Source organism: Stegodyphus dumicola, chromosome 6, assembly GCF_044657685.1.
Source record: "Stegodyphus dumicola isolate Sdum_Otavi_A_Nest chromosome 6, ASM4465768v1".
Taxonomy (NCBI): Eukaryota; Metazoa; Arthropoda; class Arachnida; order Araneae; family Eresidae; genus Stegodyphus; species Stegodyphus dumicola.
Window position 1 is genome coordinate 10183210 of NC_140773.1, and position 23308 is coordinate 10206517.

The 23308-nt window shown below is 34.3% G+C and overlaps 1 protein-coding gene and 1 non-coding gene across 3 annotated transcripts in view; both read right to left on the bottom strand.

Moving 5' to 3' along the window:
- cwo (transcription factor cwo) overlaps positions 1-23308 on the bottom strand; it is a 228321-nt gene that overhangs the window by 103291 nt on the left and 101722 nt on the right. Inside the window, exon 1 of one of the 2 annotated variants that reach the window (XM_085818093.1) lies at positions 5842-6076. The exons of the other annotated variant lie outside the window; for it this stretch is intronic. Coding sequence (XP_085674219.1) covers positions 5842-5894 — 53 coding nt within the window. The 5' untranslated portion in view covers positions 5895-6076. Of the gene's footprint in view, positions 1-5841; positions 6077-23308 lie in introns of those variants that run through there. 2 annotated transcript variants of the gene reach the window in all.
- Positions 545-618, bottom strand: TRNAT-GGU (transfer RNA threonine (anticodon GGU)). Its single transcript has one exon. It is a non-coding gene; the product is annotated as a tRNA-Thr (tRNA).

The window sequence follows — 23308 nt, forward strand, 5'->3', positions numbered from 1 at the left end:
AAACTTGTAGAGTCATTAGGATTTTTTTAGAGGCAAAAAAGATGAAATATATGCAACCGCCTTCGCCGGGACTCGAACCACGGACCTCTGGTGTGTATTTAATTTAATTACGGCAAAGCACACTAGGGCTATCTGCCTAAGGGGAGGGATGCCTTCATGGAGGACTTTCTAAGGGAAACTGGCTCGTATACACGTTACACATGGGGAAAACCACGAAAACACCCATGCAGCCAGCCCGTTCGCGGGATTCGAACCTCGGACCGAACTACCAGTGTTCAGCGACTTTTACCGCTCGGCCGCTGGTGGGCTCCACGGACCTCTGGAATACCGGCCCAGCGTGCAGAACCACTACACTACGAAGGCACGGTAGGAAAGTGGGAGAAATAATTTATATACTCCCCTTTTTAAAGGGAGACTAGGGTTTTAGGGGACCTAGTCGCCAAATCCTGGGTGTGGAGAATCATCATGCAAACACTCTTTTAGTTCAGGCGCCACTGTAGAGTCATTAGGTTAATTGGAAGCAGGCAAGATGAAAAATTAGCAACGCCTTCGCCGGGAATCGAACCACGGACCTCTGGAATACCAGTCCAGCGTGCAGAACCACTACACCACGAAGGCACGTTAGGAAAGTGAGAGATATACCTTATAAACTTAGCAAATTTTTTATTAATAAAATCAACGATTTTAAAGCGAGCAACAGTGTACGGGGGAGAGGGGGGGGAAAGACTCCGATGCGCGAGTCTGTTTATCATAAATTCTAAAGATATGCTCTTTTAAAATTATTTGTGATATTCCTGTTTAATTGAATTTGATGGTTTCAGAACGAGGAACGCGATATTTAGTAAAATGTAATAAAAAATAAATTAAATAAATAAAAAACGCCCCTTTGGGCTTAATATAAAATCTGAGAGCGTTCAGATTTTTTTGCATGGTTCTTACTTTTTCTTATATATGTATGATGTGATCATAGCTTTTGGCTCACTGTCAAAAATATATTATAGTTTATGTAAATGTTTTATAAAGGTTCTACCTAAGATATTTTTATAATAATAATAATTTAAATAAAGTGTGTGCATTAAAAGTTTCCGCATTGGCGAAATACACCTACACTTACTGAAAAGATGTAAATGAAATTTAGTAAATGAAGCGCTTAATTAAAGCTCTGGAAAGTTTATAGAGACATTACGTTATTTCCAGGGAGGAGACTTGAAAAATGAGCAATGGCCTCGCCGGGACCTCTGGAATACGCGTCGAGCGTGCTGACCACTACACTACGAAGGCGGGAGAAATACCTTCGCCAAATTCTGGTGGTGACGAATCATCATTCACCACCTTTTTTAGTTCGGAAACCACTGTAATGACATTAGGTATTTTTTGAAAGCAGGAGAGATGAAAAATGACTCGCCAGGGCTCGAACCACGGACCTCTGGAATTCGCGTCCAGCGTGCTGACCACTACACCACGAAGCCATGCTAAGAAGGCGGGAGAAATACCTTATACGTTAAGGTTCATTTTACCAATGTAATTTGACAAAAAATATTTGAGTAATAGTCCAAATTTCTTACATGTTTCTAGAATAATTTCTACTTTCAAGCAAACGTGGAGGGGAATCAATTTTTTCAGCGTCATTTTGGCACTCACTGTGACGAGCCTGCGCACTGGTATTGGAGATCCATGTTTACTTAAAAATTTAGCTATCATATTCTTTTTTAAATGAATGCTTTTGTTGGATGTCAATAAAGACAGTCTTGCTAAGTTTTAAGTTAAAACATTTAACTCTTTTTTTTTTTAACTTAAAATTCGACAGATTCGAATGACGAAAAAATGCGAAATTTCGTGCTTTCGAATTTAGAATCTTTCCAAGATTTGTGAGATTTCTATGTTCCATTACTCAGTTAAGAAACCTGCTGATGCCAAAGCTGTATAGGTATCAATAACGATGTATTATTTTGTGGAATAGATTTTTCTCAGCTAATTTTCGATTATCTTTGTTGTTCTGCCGAAAACGAATTATGAGATCATTCATCAGAACAGAATTCGAAATATCTTTTGCTGATATATAAGTAATTGGCATAAGCGATATCAGTATTAAGAATGCCATATATCATTTTTAACACCACTAACTGTGGGATATTCAAATCTCAGAGATAAATCAAAGATTTTAGACAATGTGGATTGGAACTCCCTACCTGGCAATTTGCCAAGCCACGTGGCTAACTGCAGCAAGAAAGACAACGGGCAGTGGTTCAGTCGCACACCTTCGATGCAAGAAATGGACTGATCGAACCGTAGTTGCTTCCAGTATTAAAAAAAGCATATTAAACCTTTTTTAAAAATAAATTTACTTTTCAGGTCAATCCAGCGATTACAGTTAAAATGGTTAAAAAAACACTGAAAACGCTAAGCGTTAGAAGAAAGCATAAATAATGCCACAGAATTTTTTAAAAACTTCGTCTAATTTCAACATTAAAATTCTTCGTTTGTGGGTGGCCCTGTATCACAATTCTAGGAATTACTTTTGCTTCATAAATCTATATAATTACTAGAGAATTTTGAATGAAATCCCGGAATTTTAAAAATTCCTTTTATATAATTCTGTCATCGAAATTTTAGTACGTTATATTCGAACCTATCATATTACTGAATATTTTTTATTAATTGTAATGAATATTAGATCTATAGCTTTTCTAATAACAGAACAACAATGCGAACAAAGAATGAACAAAGCAATATGCCGTTTGAAATGACTTTTCGACAATTCAGGAAGTTCTTAAAACCATATGCAATTGTTTTTAACCATGTTACAATAATCTTGGACAGACGCCAACGAGTTCTATTTTTCAGCTGTCTTCCACGTGTACAAAAACACGTGCCGCAGGTAGGCCTTGTTCGTGAAAAAACATGAAAGCTCTATTAAACAACCTGTTGCATTCAGCAAAGCAGTAAATTCTCTCATCGGTTAAATGGAACACCAAACAGCTAAATGGCACGCGTTGCCAGAATATTAAAAAGCTTCGACCAGTTTCCTAGATGGACTTCGATGACATGAAAACACCGTTACAAACACTCTGAGGCACAATCATGTAGCCAAGACGAAGATAACGACTGGAAAATGCTTTCAATTTTCTGTCAATCTTTAACAGGTGAAGAATAAGATAAAGGAGCTTTTTAACACTGTAATGTATGGACTTTGGGGACAGAGTTAAAGAGAGATAACTTAAATGTTTTTTACTGATAAAATCAAAACTTTAAGATAAATTAATCTGATTCAGATCCATACATTTTAAGCAATGTACTTCTTTCCATGAATACAAATACGGGGGGGGGAGTAAAAGGGTATGTTTCTTGTGCATTTTTTGTTCAAAGGGGCTCCAGTTTTCCTTTTGCGATTTTGCATCAAATCACTCTGAACGTCCGTTTCACTTTTCAAATTGTTGTCACCAAATATTATCGCCCTGAATTATATTTGAAGGCCCACCAGCGGCCGAGCGGTAAAGTCGCTGAACACTGGTAGTTCGGTCCGAGGCTCGAATCCCGGAACGGGCTGGCTGCATGGGCGTTTTCGTGGTTTTCCCCATGTGTAACGTGTATACGAGCCAGTTTCCCTTAGAAAGTCCTCCATGAAGGCATCCCTCCTCTTAGGCACATAGCCCTAGTGTACTTTGCCATAATTAAATACACCAACACCATTATATTTGAAGAAATTAAATAATGAAGAATCTGCCTAAATGTATATATGTTTCTCGCATAATGATAAAACAACGGTACCTAGAGCCATCCAATTTTGAATGACGTAATCCTATTGCGAATATGGGCACCTGGAAATAAACTCAAAGATTTCAAATCCCACAATGGCAACGTTGTACAGAAAAAAAATATTTCTATCTCCAGCGCGTGAGACTGTATCGAAAATTCTAAAGCTATGCTCAATTTAAAATTAATTTGCGATATTGCTCTTGAACTGAATTTTATGGTTTAAGTGCGAAGAACATGATATTTAATAAATAAAGGTAACACACAAAATGTTAAAAAAAAACTCCCCTTTGGACATAATTTAAAATCTAAAACATTTCAGATTTTTTTTTTAATTAATTGTTTTTGTAAAAGTTAATAATTTAACTCGTGACAAAAACCATTCTTATTATTATTATTGCTTGATCGAATGAAATTTTTAAAACCAATTTAAAAATATTTGAATCCAAAGCTACTTAAAATTATTTTATTCAAATGAAACACATTCAAATTAAAAAAAAAAAAAGGTTAAAATTTATAATTATCTTAAATCTTACTAAATAACCTAACTTACTGTTTTGCATTACATTTTTTGTACTTATTACGTGCTCCACCCTTAGGCACTACACTGAAAGGGAGGGGGTCATTTTAAGAGAAACTAGCTCGTATGCAGCTCAGTGGCTTTTACCGCTGGTGGGCCTAAATGACTGCATTCCTATGAGAATTTAACGCATCGTCCTTTTTCTTTTCCCAGCCTATACATAAATTTTGAAGTGAAAATAACAAATTGGAAAACCCTTTTGTTGCTATTTATTTCTGCTATAGTTATTTAAATTGGAAACAGACAATCCCAACTATCAGATCGACTGTAATTCAAGGAAAAAAGTACTAAATAAACTTCTCATGTGTAACACATTCTATGCAATATAAAATACTTCGAAACAAAATTACGGACCATTTTCATTACAAAATCAGGAACAAAATATTCACTAGTTAAACAAGATAACACGCGTAACTGCATTTAATACATAAATTGTTATAAATATCACAAAAGATATATAATGGTAAAGAATCGCAAAATGTTCTTTTTTGCAACACGGTTATCAACAATTAAAGGAAAATTCAATCAAACAGCCAGATCGAAAGCAAAAGAAAACGCCATTTTACAAATGGATTTGATACTAAAAATGCATATAAATACACTAATTGATATAAATCACAATAAGTGTTATACGGAAATAACATTTTACTATACTATGTTTTGAATTATATCTTTAAACAATCTGCCTATTCAAAGGAAATTTATAGAATTAGAATTACTAATATAATGATGCATTTTTCACATAATGAAAATTTAGTTAGAATGTTTCAATTACAGTTGACAGAAAGTTAATAACTGTTTAAAAAGAAACCTATGGCAACAACAATTATTTAAAAATAATAATGTCTTTCACATTACCACTACACAATTAATATTTATTAATAAAAAGAAAAGCAATATATTTATAAATTATTTCTCACAATACATCTTGTTCTTAAATTTATCATTTAGATTGCATGATATAATCATATGTTTAAAATAAGAACAATATAATCATATCTGTAATGAAACGTGGTATATTGCAAACTGCTTCACATTCAATACAAGTACAGCAATATTATACATTTCTCATTCTTCTTCTGGGTGGGGAAGGGGGTTTGTAAGAGGTTTTTAATGGGAAAGGAAGATTTATATATATATATATTTTTTTTTCTTCTTTTCCCAGAATGTATAGAATCTTTCGCCCTTAAAAAACAGATATTATTTTAATAAGCTCGTAGTGACTATTATCCAAAAATAAATATTTTCTTTCTCACAATTTACCTACCACTAAAACAACAAATTTAAGATCGAGACAAAACAAGAAACGATGGTAAACAATAAAAATATTCATTGTATCAAAATGATTAATGATCCATTTACTGCAATCTCCAAAGTTTCATAACAAATATGACAGAAAATCCAAACAATTAATTAAACAGGAAGATCTGCTAATTACCGAATGGCAAAGAATCATATGTTTACAATTAGTCTCAAGTACAAATGAACGAAAACAATCGTCTGCTTACCTTTCAACTTTCATTCTATGCGCCAGTGGTTCTTCCCACGTCAAAGTATCCATTTCGCATATACAAAACTGGGTAATTTGACAAAAAATTTACTCAGCACTAAGTCTGCAAAAGTTTATTTATTACATCGGATATAACGTACCAAACCGCAAACTAGCAAATGTTTCATTTAATAACCGGGATAAGAGCACATAGAAAACTCGTGCTTCCTCGATGAGTCTTTGGAGTTGTACTGACTGCATCGTTTGTTGCTCTTCCATTGGCTCACGTGCCTGCCTAGTGACGTCACTCAGCGCTTCCCGTACACAATGTCACGCGACTCAGGAACGTGTGAGCGATGTAACGGTGGTGGCGCTGTCGTTTTCTGGTTGTTTAACGGCGCATTATTATTATTATTATTATTTTGTTTGGGCCAATTAAACAAACTTTGGATGAAATGCTAGGTATTTCGGCGGAGTTTAGTTTTTATTTTTTTTCATCAATTTGCTATTATTGCTATTCCTTTAACTTTTGTGGATAGCAGGAAAATTTTAAATTCATTTTTTACTGTTTAAATGAATTTCGCTTTTATGCCTATATATCAATCGTTCTTAAGCTTTTTTTGACCTATTCATCCCTTTCACTCTTAATTGCTTTTAGACGATCATTCCCACCCTCCTCTCGCCTTTCCTAAACAACACATTTATTTAAATTTAGATTACTTTTTAAACTGTTTATCTCTTTGACTACGAATTTAAAAAATAATAATAAAAACAACAACAAAAGAAAAACTGAAAGCTTTCAGATTTCACATTACTCTCAAAGGAACTTTTTTAACGTTCTGTGTGTTACCTTTATGTATTAAATATCATGTTCTTTGCACATAAACCATAAAATTAAATTCAGTAGCAATATCGCAGAATAATTTTACAATGAACATACCTTTAGAATTTCCGATACACAGTCTCGCGCGCTGGAGATAAAAATGTTTTTTTCCTTACAATGTTGGCATTGCTCGCTTTGAAATCGTTGAGTTAGTTAATCAAAAATTCGTTAAAGTGTTACAAAACATGAAATCGATAATAAAAACAAATTCCATTCTTTGGTTTGGTTTATGTGATTATATCAGAGTCCCAAGGGTAGTCTGCCTAAAGAGGGAGGCCTCTGCGAAAGACTTTCTTGGGGAAACTGGCTAATAGACATAGGGAAAACCATGGAAACGCCTATGCAACCAGCCCGTTCGCGGGATTAGAACCTCGGACAGAACTACCAGTGTTCTGCAACATTCACCACCCGGCCGCTGGTGGTCTCCTCGAATTATTGTAACTTAATTAAAGGATCTCTCAAGGCAAGTTGAAATGACATCAAAAATTGCAAATTTGGGAATTAAGTATCCCGGTCGATTTTTGTCGTACGGGAGGGGGTCAAACTACTTATAATTTTAATTTTTCGTAATGAGTGTAAAACTCTCCCAAATATTAGTATAGGAACCAGCAGACAGCATTAAAAATAAGATTTCGGTATTTGTCCAAAATTATTATTATATATTTTTTTTATTTGGCAATAACATGAATATTTTCATCATTTAAAACAGCGGTCATCAACCCTTAGAGCTTCCCGGATCACTAGATATATATAATTTTATATTTGGAGGACCACTAATATGAATTAAAAAAGAGGTTATATTTATACAGTAATAATCAGCAAACTACACATACTTCGTTCACATTAAAAAATTACATGAAAAGTACAAAAATCTTGCCCTCTTGTACAGAAAGCTTCACATTTCCATATCACTGAAAATGAACTTCACGAAAAGAAAGAACAAATCGGCAAACACAAAGCAATATCAATAAACTGACAGTGTTATGCCGCCAATTTTTAATTATTGTAAGCATAATAAACATTGCTCAGCAATGGTGCTCGATCAACAGTTAGATAAAAAAAAAAAAAAAAATGGAAACTTCCAGTGATGCAATTATAAACAAGAAAGTTTTCATAAACATCCATCAAGATTTCTATTGACACGAAGAAAAACTGTGTTATTAACAAAGACAATAGCATATGTTTGTAATTCAAAAGGAAAGAGTATTCCAGTTCGCGCTGTTATTGATAACAGCAGCATATCCATGGATGCCAACTCTCACTTTCAAATGTCACTTGATATACCTGCAAACGTAGGTAAAAGTAGTTAAATTCATTGAAGGAATTTCGCTAAATTAAAAAAATATATAATCTATATTCCATAATTGGTTTTGTTATTCGTCCTTTTTTAAACTGAACCTTTATAAAAATATAAATAATATCCCAGTTTTTCTGCGGACCATTAAAAAGGCTTCACGGTCCACCAGTGGTCCGCGGACCACCGGTTGGCGACCGCTCATTTAAAATACTTTTGCAACTGGAAATATATGACTACGACCAACTATTGTGAAAATAAGGTTTCTTAAGCCGGGTAAGGAAGGTGGTCATTACATGTACTTTTGATACAGCCGATTGCAATTAAAAAAAGTGATATGCACAACTAGATGTTACAGTATGCCATATACAAAATTTCAACGTCTAATCATTTTCGACCTATGCGAGACATTGTACAGACATCACGGGAAAAAAAAAATAATAATCCATTTTACAGTCCGGTTTTGGGAAACAAACGTTTGAGTTGTTTATTCTGTCCTTACATATAGACATCATGCAAAAGAATGGTGAAAATGGTTTCTGAAGGGTAAAAGTGCAAATTTTTCTTGAAATATGATACCCGATAGGGGGAGAATCATTTGTTTATTTGTTATCAATTTCTTAAAATTTCAAAAAAACTAGTCTTTACTACAGATGAAATTTTCCAGCAGCGCGTAGAATTCAAGCCTTTTTACGCATTTACTTTTCAATTTTCTACTTAGATACACTAAAAAAAAAAAAAAAGAGAGAGAGAGAGAGATTGCAAACTCCATGCAAACAGAATTTTTATACGAACTTAGAATTCCTTTCTCTCTCTCTCTTTTTTTTTTTTTTTTTTTTTTTTTTTTTTTGTTCCATATTATGGCAATTAATTTGATATTCTTAAGCTTAAGGGGACTCATACACCTTAAAACCCTCATGATCTTCGAATATGTATGTGACTATTGCAAGAATTGGGATATTTTATTTATTTTAAAAGCAATTACTTCCAACATTTTACAGCTGACTTCATGATATAGCTGCTTTGGAAACTAGTAACCAGAAAGTTTGTGTTGCCACAAAAACTTTTGTAATTTAATCCTCTTTGTGACAAAATATTTCGCCATATTTCCACCTTGCGCGCATGATATTTTAAAATTGGCTAATGGTACATATTTGAAATTTGATGGAATTTTTTATATGGCATATGGGCACTATTTTCTAACTGAACCAACAATCTGATGAATATTTTACTATTGAAAAATTTTATGGACGAAAACATTACAAATATTTTTAATAAAATACATTTTATAAACTCAACTCAAAATAAAATAAAAATTTAACATGAAATTTTTAGAATTTTAGGTTCACAGTAGTTTCCAGACGTTATAAAAGCTATATATTAAATATGGAATTAAATTATGAAACAGAATGTTTTAAACTGCGCGCGCAAGTTGGAAACATGACGAAAAATGTTGTCACAAAGCGGATTAAATTATAAAAATATTTGTTGCAACACAAACTTTCTGATTACTATTTCAGAAAGCAGCTATATTATGTAGTCATCTGTAAAAGGTTGGTAGTAATTGCTTTTAAAATAAATATGTTATCCCAATTCTTGCAACAGTCACCTATTCGAACATCTTATGGGTTTTAAGGTGTATGAGTCCCCTTAACCAAATGGCAACAAGCGGACAACGGACTTCCAAGAAATACCGAAAACGCATTTCGGAGAATTCTTGAGGTTTAGAACGTGGAGACCGTAAAGAAATTGAGGTCAGTTATCCTCTATTTATCTAATGGTAATCTTGAATTGTGTATTCAAGCGTCTAAGAAACAACGCATGCGCAGTAACAAATGCTATTATGCGGTACGCGGTGTAAGTGACGGAAAGTTGGTAGTAATTATTAGTTGGCGAAAATATCTTTGCAATGCTAGCTCGAATGGTATATGAAACAATAAATTATTACCTCATTCTCAATTTTTTTTTTGGAAACTTTGTTTATTTAGCTGTCCAGAAGTAAGAATTTGTGAATAAATTAACTCAGAAAAAAATATTGAAGACTTTCAGATTTTATATTGCGCTCAAAGGGGCGTTTTTCTAACATTTAGTCTGTTACCTTTATTCATTAAATATCATTTCTTTGCACTTAACCGTAAAATTCAATTCAACAGCAGTATCACGAAATAATTTGATAAGAGCATATCTTTAGAATTCTCGATTGTTGTCATTTCTCGTTTTGAAATCGTCGATTTTGTTAATCAAAAATTCGTTAAAGTTTTGCAAACTATGAAATAGATAATAAAACAGATTCCAAATTTGGGCCTCCAGATGCCCATATTCTAGTGGAAGACTACGTTATTCAAAATTTGTTGTATCTGGTTACCGTTGTTTTTTGACAGTGCGAGAAATATACATACTTTCATTCATGTTCTTCATTATTTAATTTCTTCAAATATAATGCAGGACGATAATATTTGGTGGCAACAGTTTGAAAAGCGAAACGCTGTTTATAGTGTCCTATTTCCTAGCTTAAGAATATGCCCATGCAGGGTAGGCATAAGTGAGCGGGATGTAATTAAAAAATCGTTAGAAATGTACTTTGGGACAATTAGTAAGTGTTTTAAGCTTTCGAGTTTATCTTTTTGAAAGATAAAACTGAGAAGGTCTATCAAGGTCAAGGCCAAGAAAGTTCAAGCTCGTTCTGGTGCACATAGATTGCTGTGTTACTGAATTAAAATTATCAGGAAAATTCTTTTTGTTTAAAAATTTTTGGAAATGTTTGTTGAGCCATCTGATAGTTAATTTAGCCTTCAAGATTATCTTTTGAACGACAGGGTCGTGAACGACAGACGAAAGTTGCAAGGTCAGGAAAATTCAAGGTCTTTCTGATATACGAGTAGTTGCTGTGTTATTAAATTGAAATTAACATATGACGCTTTTTAATTAAGAATTTTGTAAATGTTATTGGGACAACTGTTATATATTTTACTCTTTAGTTTCGCGACGAGGATAGGATGAATGTTGCAAAGTCAAGTCGATTCGAGATCGCTCAAAGTGTCGCTGAAAGCGGAAAGGGAAGTTCAATCTATGGATGGTTTCAGTTATTAAAAAAGAAGTTTAAGATTCTCTTTCATTATTGAATTAGAGCAGATGAGTAATATATATTATATTTTTAATTTTATCATTTTAGAATTTTTACTTCAGTTTAAAAAAATTAATTTTAGTTAAATAGAAATACAGGGGTTGGACAAAAATATGGAAACACCTTTAAAAAAACATGTTTCTTTGCTTAATATGGTGTAGGAAACCCGTTGGCATCCAAAACAGCTTGCAGTCTTTTCGGAATGGATAAATACAGTTCCTGTATATTTGCCAAGGGAATATTATACCATTCTTCCTGCAAAACGGTGGCAAGTTTAGATAACGATGTTGGCGGTGGATAACGAGAACGCACTTTCCGTTCCAATGTAGACCACAAAGGTTCGATAATATTCAGGTCTGGTGACTGTGGTGGCCAGGGGAGATGGGACAACTCATCCTCGTGCTCAGGAAACCAGTCCTGGACAATATGAGCTGTGTGAACAGGGGCTTTGTCGTCTTGGAAGACACCATCACCATCGGGGAACAAAGTTTGTACCATGGGATGAACTTGATCGGCCACAATGTTCACATAAGTCATGGCAGTCATGTGCCCTGACACAGTTATCATGGGGCTAGCAGAGAACCACGATATGGCTGCCCAAACCATAACAGAACCCCCGCCATGTTTCACTCTTGGCAACAAGCAGTCTGTATTATAGGCTTGAGATGGCGTTCTCCAGACGTAAACTCGGCCAGAAGTGGGAAACTATGTGAAAGAAGACTCGTCAGACCATATTACTCGCTTCCACTGCTCTATAGTCCAGGCTTTATGACATAAACACCACCTTTTCCTGTTACAGGCATTAGCATCACTGATGAGTGGCTTCTCAATTGCAGCACGGCCAGCAATTCCCTGTTTATGAAGCTCCCTTCTAATTGTTTTGGTACTCAAAGGGTTCGGTAACACAACATTCATTTCAGCAGTAACTTTTGCAGCCGTGGTCTTCTTATTTTTCGTCACAATTACCCTTAATGATCGTCTGTCATGATCACTCAGGACACACTTTCGTCCGCACTGTGATTTAGCAGATGATGTTTTTCCGCTTTTCAAATATGCGGAATAAATCTTCGATACAGTACCTCTTGAAACACTAAACACCTCGGCTACCATGCTTACGGAAGCACCTACCATACGTGCTCCAACAATTTGCCCACGTTCGAAGTCTGTTAACTCTGACATAATGCAATGACAACCTCACATAACAGTACTCCGACAACAACTGAACTGTTTAGCACATTTACGAAGTTGTATAGGTGGCGTCAGTAGTCAAAAACGCCAGCGCCACCTACATATTTCATTAAAATAAATTTTTCTTTTCAAACATGCATTTCACAAGGTGTTTCCACATTTTTGTCCATCCACTGTATATTTTCGATATATATATGTATATTTTATTTACTAATAGAATATTGATTATATTATCTCCTAATATAAAGTTAGTAGAATATATCTAAATGAAGTATGAAATTTAATACCGAAAATAATAGAAATTCAAACTTTTAAAAAGAATATTAATAAATCAAGTAATTATCGTCAGTTCGGAAATTGGTTGAGTTGTTAAGAAGAACAAACCAACTCCCGTTCAATTAACAATAATTAATAAATGCGAAGGTGTTTCATCTTTTACTCAAGTAAAAATGATGATGCCAAATTGGCAATTTTCGTTAAGTTCAAACTTTTAGTCAAGTTTTAATTCAATTAGTGAGACTAAAGTGGGATGAATTAAATTGAAGTACTATAAAGAATTCATTTGAATGTAACAGTTCCGTTAAATTAATTGATTTTTTAGAAATCTCGAGACATAATAGCCAATTTAAGTAGAATGCTATAAAAAATTTACTTTGAATGTTGCAGTTTCCTTAAAATGAATAGACTTTTTAGAAATCTCGAGACATTAAAGCCAAATTAAGTAGTAAAAATTTTATCAGATACTTGAGTAAAGTGTCCCCCGACACCCTCGCTTTCATGCATGTTAATTCAAAAGTATATTTATAAATATAATAAACAGACGTTCAGCTTTACTTTACTTATGAAATAGAACTCAAAGTAATCGCAATAAACACGAGAAACATAATAAACTATGCAATTTTTGCAAAATTAGTGAAATATAAGTTGAAAATTGAAATAAGATACAAGGAAATGTACAATGTGAAATGTGCATAATGTATAAAAAGGCCAGAATATGAATTAATTAACTTACATTCTTTCTAGTGGGATGTCGATGAAGTATTTGCGTCTGTGTTTTACTCAGAAGGGGTTTTGTAGGCTATGCTATCCAATATTCCGGAATCAGTAGTGGGGATACTTTGAATTATTACAGACGGTGAACCTCTAAGAAGCTATTTTTTGGTATGTGGGAGGGAGGTGGTTGCGGAGCTCTTTTGCGAGTGTAAAATGCGTCTGTTAAAATTTTGATCATACTAACTAGTGAATGGAAATTAATTCATTTCTGGCTAATTGTCTTGGCGTAACGAGGAAGAAAAGAAGAAAAAAGTAATTTCCTTGCTAACGAGCTATTTGGCAGACTCAGAGTATGAATATATATTAAATATATAATATATTAAATGCATAGATTAGAAATTTTGGTTTTTTTATTTGTCTTTTCCTTTTCTCGTGGGTCCATCCAGCGACGGGACAAAGGTGAGGTATGTAAGGTAATTGTCTTAGGTGAACAGATAGAAGGGTTAATTATGCAAAGTTAGAAATTTATTAGAAAAACAATATGGTTGGGAATTTTTAACTTAGTAACGCAGAGGGTTTAAATTGCGCGGTACCCCACCGGAGCTGTAAATGAAAAGCATTTATTTTAAATAAACCACAGTTTTATAAGATAAATTTTACTTTTATAATAAAATCCTTAAAAATAGATTCTAACTTCTGAATGCATGTATGTCTTTCCCTTGGAAACAAAACATATTAACGTTAAAATTTCCTTACATATTCTCATACTGCTTCTAACATTCTCTCTTTCTCATTAGTGACGTTTTAACCGTTTAATATTGCTACGAAATGTCAAGGCGCGGTGAGATGACTTCCCCGCAAAGCAGTTTTAGGGATGCCATAAAATGGCAAAGGAAGGTAGGGTTGCCAATTTGGCTAGAAATCGCCCATTTGGCGACAAAATTGGTGATATGCCATGGACTGATGGAGAAACTTCTAGAACGAATTCTTACCGCTTTAGCCCAGAATGTTCTCGAACACAAGCCGAAAGCTATATAAACCCCTGCTGGTCCGCAGTCAATCAGTTAGTATCGAGAATGAGCTTCATCGAGAGGGCGAGTCATCATCGAGAGAGCGCATTGAGCTCCGGGAACGACTGAACCGAAGAGTCGGGAGCCGTGCTCTGTGCGCCGTCGAGTGCATCGCGAATTGTATCGTGGAGAGTCTCTAGAGTACGTGGAGTTCCGAGAACGACTGAGCAGAGTCGGGAGCTGTACTCTGGTGCTTTGCAGTGAAGCTGTCTCCACCGTGATAGCCTGATAACCTGACGGCTCTGTCGCTCATCGTGTCAGCGTGTTTATAGTAGATCTTCGACGACTGTAAAAGTCTATTCATTAAGTTATTGCACAGTTCTAACAGAATTTACGCGCCTTTAAGGGGTGTTGGAACCCCAAAATCTTCAAAAAATTGTGATTTCGGATTTTTGCATTTTCAAATTCTCTACACTTTTATCTTTCTAAAAATACCATTCTTTAATCTCTATGAAAATTAGAACTGTAAAAAAAAATCTAGTTTTAATTTGTCATCTACTGCTTTGATCAATGAGGATTTTTACACAAAAACGCGTTTTTCTCCAAACGTGATTTTTTTTATACTCGATGTACCTTTTCTCAGGAACTACTGTTCACAGGTATCTAAACTTTTTATGGCTTATTTATTAGGTTCCCAAATATTTACTGAAATGAGCTTTTTGTAAGAAACTTAGAAAAAAATATTTTTTTAAAATTTTTTTGTGTGAGAAAAGTGTTAAATTTTTCTATGCCTAACAAAATATTCTGTAATTTACTCTAAAATTCAAAATGCTTCAAAAGCTCATTTCAGTATAATCAGATAGGTATACTTTAATTACAGAAAAAATTTCAAGCTTGTACCTACAGCTGATTTTGAGAAAAGGTACATCGAAAATGGCCAATTTAACATTGTCGGTATAGGGGTTTCTGATACCCCTTAAAATTTGAAATAAAACGCTCTGTGTCAGAGCATCAAATACTTTGATTCGGTGTGCCGTCAATGGCAGTTCGCTCCTGTATCACATTTGACACTGTGGGTCCACGGAGGAAAACTGAGCCATATCATGAACAATACTTTGGAAGCAAAAAGGTTAAAGAGAGGGGGGGAAGGGATTTAAAATCCAGATTTTGATTGCAGAAGTATTCGGACAAACTCTTCCGGCTAATTCTAATTAAAATGTTTTTTTTTTTTTTCCTTAATGCCAGTTATATCCCCCCAAACGTATTCCTACTATACCAGAATAATGGCAGTAAATAAACATTATTTTTTTAAAGTAACTGTAATAAAAAATAAAAAGAACATTCTTCTTTATTAAAACTTTCATTAAAGTATTCGAATACATTAAAAAGGCCATTTCTAGGCAAAAATGCCAATTTTCTTTTATTGATTCATTGAATAGATTGCTTATTTAGATTTTTTGCTTTTGTTTCAACGTTAATTAAAAACCGAGATATTAAAGATTTCATAAAAACGCAAAAACCGGAAATGGGCATTTAAATCACAGAAAGTCCGCACTCAAAGAGCAGAGAAGGACCAGAAATGGATATAAATAGTTTTTTTAAAAATACATATATATAATTTAAGGCTTTTAAAGAGCGGAAATTAAAAGAAACGTATCTGCAACATGAAATTAATACTTCAAATAAAATGCATTACGCATCCTCGTAAAACAGTGAGCTGAATAATGAAATCTTGGTGGGGGGGGGGACTAGTTTAAAACTTTTTTTGTTAGTTGAGAATTTAACATTACTAGAAATAGAAAAGATAAATTAAGTATTCAGTCAAAAATTGTAATTACACATAAACCTGCTCTCTTAATAATGATCGAATCTCATTGAATGGATTGCCTGCAGAGGTCTTTTTTAAGTTTTCCTTATGAATAATGTAAACTGAAAATATCTTTGTGAAATATGAAAATTTAGCTTTAAAGATAAATATATCAAAATAACTTAAAAAAAGCAAGAATCAATTAATGAGACAACTAATCCTTCAGAAAAAAAAAAAAGATTGTGGAAGTAAAGGAATAAATAGGTTAATAATTTTAATTTCACAAACAAAATGGAGGTTTGAAAAATTAAACAAAACACCTTTCGATTTTCATTTTCTAATGGTGATAAATTAGTTTAATTATTTTTAATTAACCTAAAAGAAACAGTCTATAATTTAATAAAACTTAAATAACTGTTTTATCACATTAAGATAACTGTTTGTTATGTTTTTTTTTTTTTTTTTTGTTTAAAATATTTTTTGTCAAACTTTATTGTTAAAATGAATCTAAGGATTCTAGAGCTCCATTTTTTAAATTTCTAAAGTCTTAATTTATTAAATTTCTTCTAGTTAATTAAAAAGTACTTCATTTATTACATTTCATTTGTATCCTTTCAATAAATATAGGTGTATTTTGTCAAATCTGAGGCATTTGATGCACACATTTTTTTAATTATTATAATTATTACTGTACAGAGTTCAATCTGTTTTGATATCACGCATACTAACTAAGCTCTTAACTAATACTGTATAGTCACTTATCTCTATGTCTTGTAGAAAGTATTAAAAACATTAACGAAAGATGTAAGAGATCATTTGATTAAAATTTAAAAAAAAAATAAATAAATAAAAAAGCTATAGAAAAATCTGAAAGGTTTCAGATTTCAAATTATGACCAAAGGGATGTTTTGTTAAGATTTTGTGTGTAACCTTTATTTATTAAATAACATGTCCTTCGCACTTAAAACGTAAAATTCAGTTGAAGTGCAATATCGCAAAATAATTTTAAATTGAGCATATCTTTAGAGTTACCGATACACAATATCCCGCGCTGAAGAATTTTTTTTTTTTTTTTTTTTTTTTTTTTTGTACAAAGTTGCCTTTGCTCGCTTTGAATTGAGTTTGTTAATCAAAAATTCGTTAAAGTTTTACAAAATATGAAGTCGATAATAAAACAAATTCCAAATTTCAAATTTGGGCTTCCAGAAGCCCACATTCAGTAGAGGATTACGTTATTCAAAATTGGATGGCTGTAGGTACCGCTGTTTTATCACAATGCGAGAAACATGCATACATTTATGCAGATTCTTCATTAAATAATTTCTTTAAATATAACACCGGGCGATGATATTTGGTAGCAGCAACTTGAAAAGTGAACCGATATTAATATTGAATCAACTCAAAATGCCAAAACGAAATTAATAGTCCTTCTTGGTTAACGACCTTTGGGCTAAAAAACCCGCGGAATAAACATCGACAGAAAACAATAACATTGACGAAAAATAAACGGACGGATGGAAATTGTTGACGAGAAAAATAAAAAAATTATATCCTGAATACAATTCTGATAACCAGATCTCGTAAATGGCCTCCTATGAAAGTAACTATCATTTCTAAGAAATAAACATCAGTAACTAATCATGATCTATCTCTTTAAGGCAATGATCTCTGAAGGTGACCAGTACGTCAACAAATATCGATACTGAACGTCCTCTCTCAAAACCAGTCACACTTCCACAGAGGAGAAGCATGGTCTCTCTAAAAAGAACACTATGGTTGTTCTTTCAAGAGAGAGTTTTTGCAGGAAAAGCATGCTAAAATTTCAACCGAACTGCGCTGTTCCTAAGGCGATGATATTTTAATTTCCTGTCGTTGTGATCGTCTTACACGGGGTCATTTTCTGTACCAGTGTCCAATATGATTATCATGCATATTCTTGACTTTCAGAAGTGGTTCTCACAAGAAGGCTATCTGAAATCTGATAAAGTACAGTCAAATGTCGTTAATCCGGACTCGTCGGGAGTTCGGCGATTCCGGATTATAGATCATCAGTTTAAATTTGGTAAGATGGCATGCAGAAATTACAAAATTAAAAATATGAAACCGTAATTTATGAAATAAAGAACAATTATGATCTAAAGGGTATCAAAATTTACAAAAAGGAAAAGCTTAATATTTATTTGTTTACTTTATTAAACATTTCCTTCATTGTAAGTTGCTTCGTTTCATGTGATAATACTTTCTCTTTAATTCTATTAAACAGACATAATTTCTTGTTTAGTTACAAAGTTCCGCTGTTCAAGTCCTATAATTGCTGTGTTGAGAATACAGACTAATTTCTCAATCGAAATGTTTTCGTTTTCAATAACCTCTGGGTCACTTTCTTCACTATCGGAAGCGAATTATAATGACGAGGAACTTGATTTAAATCATATCAAAGACGGAGTACATCGAGATGAAATACTACACTTAGTAAGGAATTATAAGCCAAATAAAATAAAAGCATCTGCCCTGAAGATAAGGATAGTGCTGACAGATCAACTTCCAATCCGCGGCGTGAAATTGATAAACAGATTTCGGATTTCAAAACATACTTTCGCTTTGTAGATACAAATTACATATTAGTATATATATATCGGAAATTCTATTTGACATAATCGAAAGTTCAAGCTTACTTTTATGAAATTGCTCTAACAGTCTGCAAAAAATAATAAGCAGAATCCAATTTGAAGATTAAGGAACAACGCAATCTGCAACATTAACTGAATTAGATAATTTTAGCTTAGCGTATAACTCCGTTACACATTAAACGCACATGCGCACAAACATATTCGCAGCAGTAAAGGTCTTCCCCGCTCTCGTAAACGCCTGTGCGCATGCGTGAACGCGACGCATGCGCAGAAAGTTTGTAGCTTTGAGGTCCGGATTATAGATCATTCCGGATTATGAGTGTCCGAATTAAAGACTTTTGATTGTATATCCAAGAATTTGTAGATGTGATTTTTATACGATTTCTAGGGGGGAAAATTGTGGAAAAAACATCTTATATACGTTTTGAATAATGTGTAACGTATGTTTTAAAAATGCAAAGGTGTTCTTTTTTAGAGGTGGTCATTTTAGGGAGGTGGAATTTACTTTAATCCTACACAAACGTTTTTCTGCATACTTTTTTTTTTGTAAGAATTTATCTTTCCTATTTTTTCTTTCCCCCTTATCTTTTATCATTCTTTTTTTTTTTTTTTTTTTTTTTCGTCCTATTGGGGTTTAATTTATGGTCTTGTTGGTTTTTTTTTCCATCGGGTTTTTTTCCCGTCCTATCTTCCTTGCTGTCATACCAAAATATTTTCCTGCAATTATTACATATGATGCATATCTACATCAGAGGAAGGACAATTTTCGTAACATTATTGCTCACATACTAGTGCTGCGTGCGTACGGGTTCGTAGTAGACTGAACACACATGTCCGATAAAAAGTTAATAAAATTTATTCTTATCACAAAAAATAAAACAAAATGCTGAAATTTTTCCTCACAGATATTCGTAAAATATCACACAGTAGTTATATTTTAAACTACTAAAACGTTAAATAGAACGCAATCCAAGACGCAGAGAAAGCTAATTCGATCTCACCGCGAATTCGCTACAATCAACAACAAGAACTAAGTAAACAACTGAACTGAGATTTTTCTCTCCGGCTTTTTGAAGCTTTTTAATAGGGCAAGAGAATGTTCTGGTAATTTCTGTTTTCTCGAGGTTTGTGGAAAGCAAAAGAGTAGAACTGCGGTCACAGCTAACACAGTAATCAATTACATTTATTCAGTGTAAATATAAATTACGAGATATCTAATTATTAAATGCGTGTGCTCCTGTATTTTTACTTTTTTCGCGTGGCTTTCTTTTAGAACTCGTCACGTGCTGCAATGCACGGGGAATAAAACAATTTTAATAATTACCTTTCTACTAAAAATAGCCAACTAAATACAAAATTCGTAACAATGTTGTATGCGTACGGATTCATAATAGATTGAATGCACACAGCTCCGATGACAGGTTGATAAAATTTATTTAATTGAAGGAAATACTTCTAGAACTTTCCACAGATCAGAGTATCACAGAATACAACTAGTAGTTACGTTTTAAACTACTAAGAACGTTAAACACAATGCAAGCAAAACGCATCTATGCTAAGCTTTCAATACTCGGAAGTCGCTCTGAAGCAACAGCAATAACAATTGAGAGCCAAATGTTCTCTCCGGTTCTTACATAGTTTTCATCCGGCCGCCGAGATACTTCTAGTACTTTTTACTTCTCGGAAATTACTGGAAAGCATAGGATGGCCGAATTACGGTTACAGCTAAGTGATAAATTACATTTATTCAACTACAGTACCTATTACGGTGATACACAGGCCGCACCAGAATGCCAATAAAGGGTGGCCAAGTTTGGCGATTTTTTGCAAAATGTGACCACATAAATTAGTCGCCAAAACGTTACCAGCTTGGAGATACCTCGCCAAATAAGCGAAATAGCATTTACTCAATGTTAAATAGATTTGCCTCTGTATTCTTACTTTTTCGGCATCAAATGCCCCCTTACAGCTGAACATCATCTAAAAGTCCCGAATTCAGAGAGTGAAGTGACTCCTTTTATTAGATACGCTATCAAGAACATCCATCTCCGAAAAACGATCATAATTATAATGAGCTTCCTGTCCACAAGAGGCACTGAGCTATGCAGCACATCCTAGAATAATATAACAAAGCTATTACTTAAAACATAGTATGCAAGCAGACCTGGAGCTGCCCTCCATAGCATGTAAGTGCGAAAGGCACCAACTGTAAAAACACCAATGTATATTTAAGGGAAAAAGAAAGGCACTGCCCGCGGTCTGGTAAAATACAAAGCATTGCAAGCAACGCCTGGCAGGATCCCCTGTAAGTCCTGTGAGGTGTAATTTATCTGGATATCTAGTGTGGCTGGACAATACCTACATTGCCAATGGTTAAACAATGGGTGTCCACCATATTTCTCCATATCCATACTTTTTCGGCAAGCTTCGCTCCTTTAAATTTTCAGGTTAGGTTAGGTTAAGCATACTTGCAGGGTCCACCTACTATTTACCTTGAGTAAGTAGGTATAGACCCCTTTCACTAGCTATCCATAGTTGCAACGCCTTCCTGGGGTTCACAGTACCCTTCTGGTGCCAAGGTCTGCTGTTTGCATAATGAATTGGGTGGAATCACTCTGTGTTGCAGAGTTCTAGACCCTTTGATGCCAGAATATTTTGGTTATGCGCTTGCTCATACGGCTATTACTGATTCCGAATATGATGGACGGAATCACATCTTGTTCTAGTCTTGGTCTTCTCATGTGCAGACTTGTTGTTATGATGCATGTGAATAGATAATGCTCTGGATAGATTTTCATGTTACATTGCACAGAAGAAATACAACACTTTCTCGTACAATTGCACTAAAATCAACTATCTATGCACATAATTCGTAACAATAGCTTGGCCTTGCTAGGAAAATTACTTGATAAGTATGTAATCTTATCGTAAAGTTTTTTAATACTTATCAAATACTTCGAGTTCGTTCAGTGTAACAGGTTCCATCACATTACAGCTGCACTTTTAAATGCGTACTGAAGCGAGGACTATGCAGGGATTTCGCTCGCAGAAAAGACATGGCATATTTAGCGCCCAAACTCGATTTTAGTTTAGTCACTAAAGTATTCGTTTCCGAGCTCGAGCTCAAAAGTTTCCGGTTCAATGCTCCTCGACAAAAACTAATAGTTACCTGTTCCTCTCACAGTAGGTAACTACAACCCGTTTGTTGACCTACCGCCCGTGAACCATGATCAAAACCAAAGAAATTGATAATACCAATGCTAAGCCACACGAAAAGTAACAGTACAAAAATAAATAAACACAAAAATGCAGAGAAATTATAAGTACTTATTTTGATTGCATTTCCAGAAGAATTATTACATTAACATATTATTGTATTAAATTATACAGCATTACCATCAAAATTCACTAATGTTGCCTACTATAATCAGTTATAAAACAAGACCAATAGGCATCCTTATTTTATTCATACAAGAACAATCGCAATGTCTCTCAGCATAGTCAGAAATGGTAGGTCCTCCTGCTTTGTTCGATAGTATCCCATTCCCATTGCCACTGGTGCTGAGCTGCTGTCCTTGTCACGTTTTTTAGGTGAGACTACGAGAGTTTGGTAATAACGCTTTGAGCATTGATGTTGTGAGCTGTTTCTTTTGCTAGCCTGTCAGCTTCCTCATTACTTTGAATTGCCATTCATCTCACCTTGATAGGAGTATTCACAATTAGCAAAATGGTAATCTCATTTTCACTTATTCTTTTGCCACAGGCAGGGGGGAGGGTATTACGAGAAGGCGGCGAGTGACCCTGATATACATGCAAGACCGAAGAGGGAACAAGCCGAGAACAAAGCCCGTGATGCATATTCACAAAGAAAAGTACGGAATAAATCGCTTGCAGGGTAGAACACCAGCGCTTCTAACTCTTGTCGATTTTTATAAAATCACTATAACTTGTTACCAAAAACCTACAAAGCAGATCGTTGCATACTCACTTAGCCCATAATGCATTGCAACTTAATTCCAGAATATACGGCATTAGTTTAGATTTGATTGATTGATTAAAGTAAAGCATATGACGACTACTTGCGAGGGATACATTCCCGAAGTACTTGTTAAGGAAAACTGGAACATTATGCATGGGGAAAACTTGTGAAGGAGCCATGATGGCCTTTCGCCAGTATGTTGTTTTACTGTTCTACTACTATGAACTGCTTTTGTTCATCCGTTTTATGCCAGAGTTCGATATTGCACTAGATAGGTTGAAAAAAAAAAATCAGTAACGTATTTTACTTATTTCGTTCAACTTTAATGTCGCTTATCACCTCTGCTGAAAATTAAATATCTGTTTCTTTTATTATGTTTAAATTCTTTGTTCAGGAGTGTGTGTGATTATTGCAAAACCTCGAGGGCTATCTGCCTAAGGGGAGGGATGCCTTCATGGAGGACTTTCTAAAGGAAACTGGATCGTATACACGTTACACATGGGGAAAACCACGAAAACGCCCATGCAGCCAGCCCGTTCGCGGGATTCGAACCTCGGACCGAACTACCCGTGTTCAGC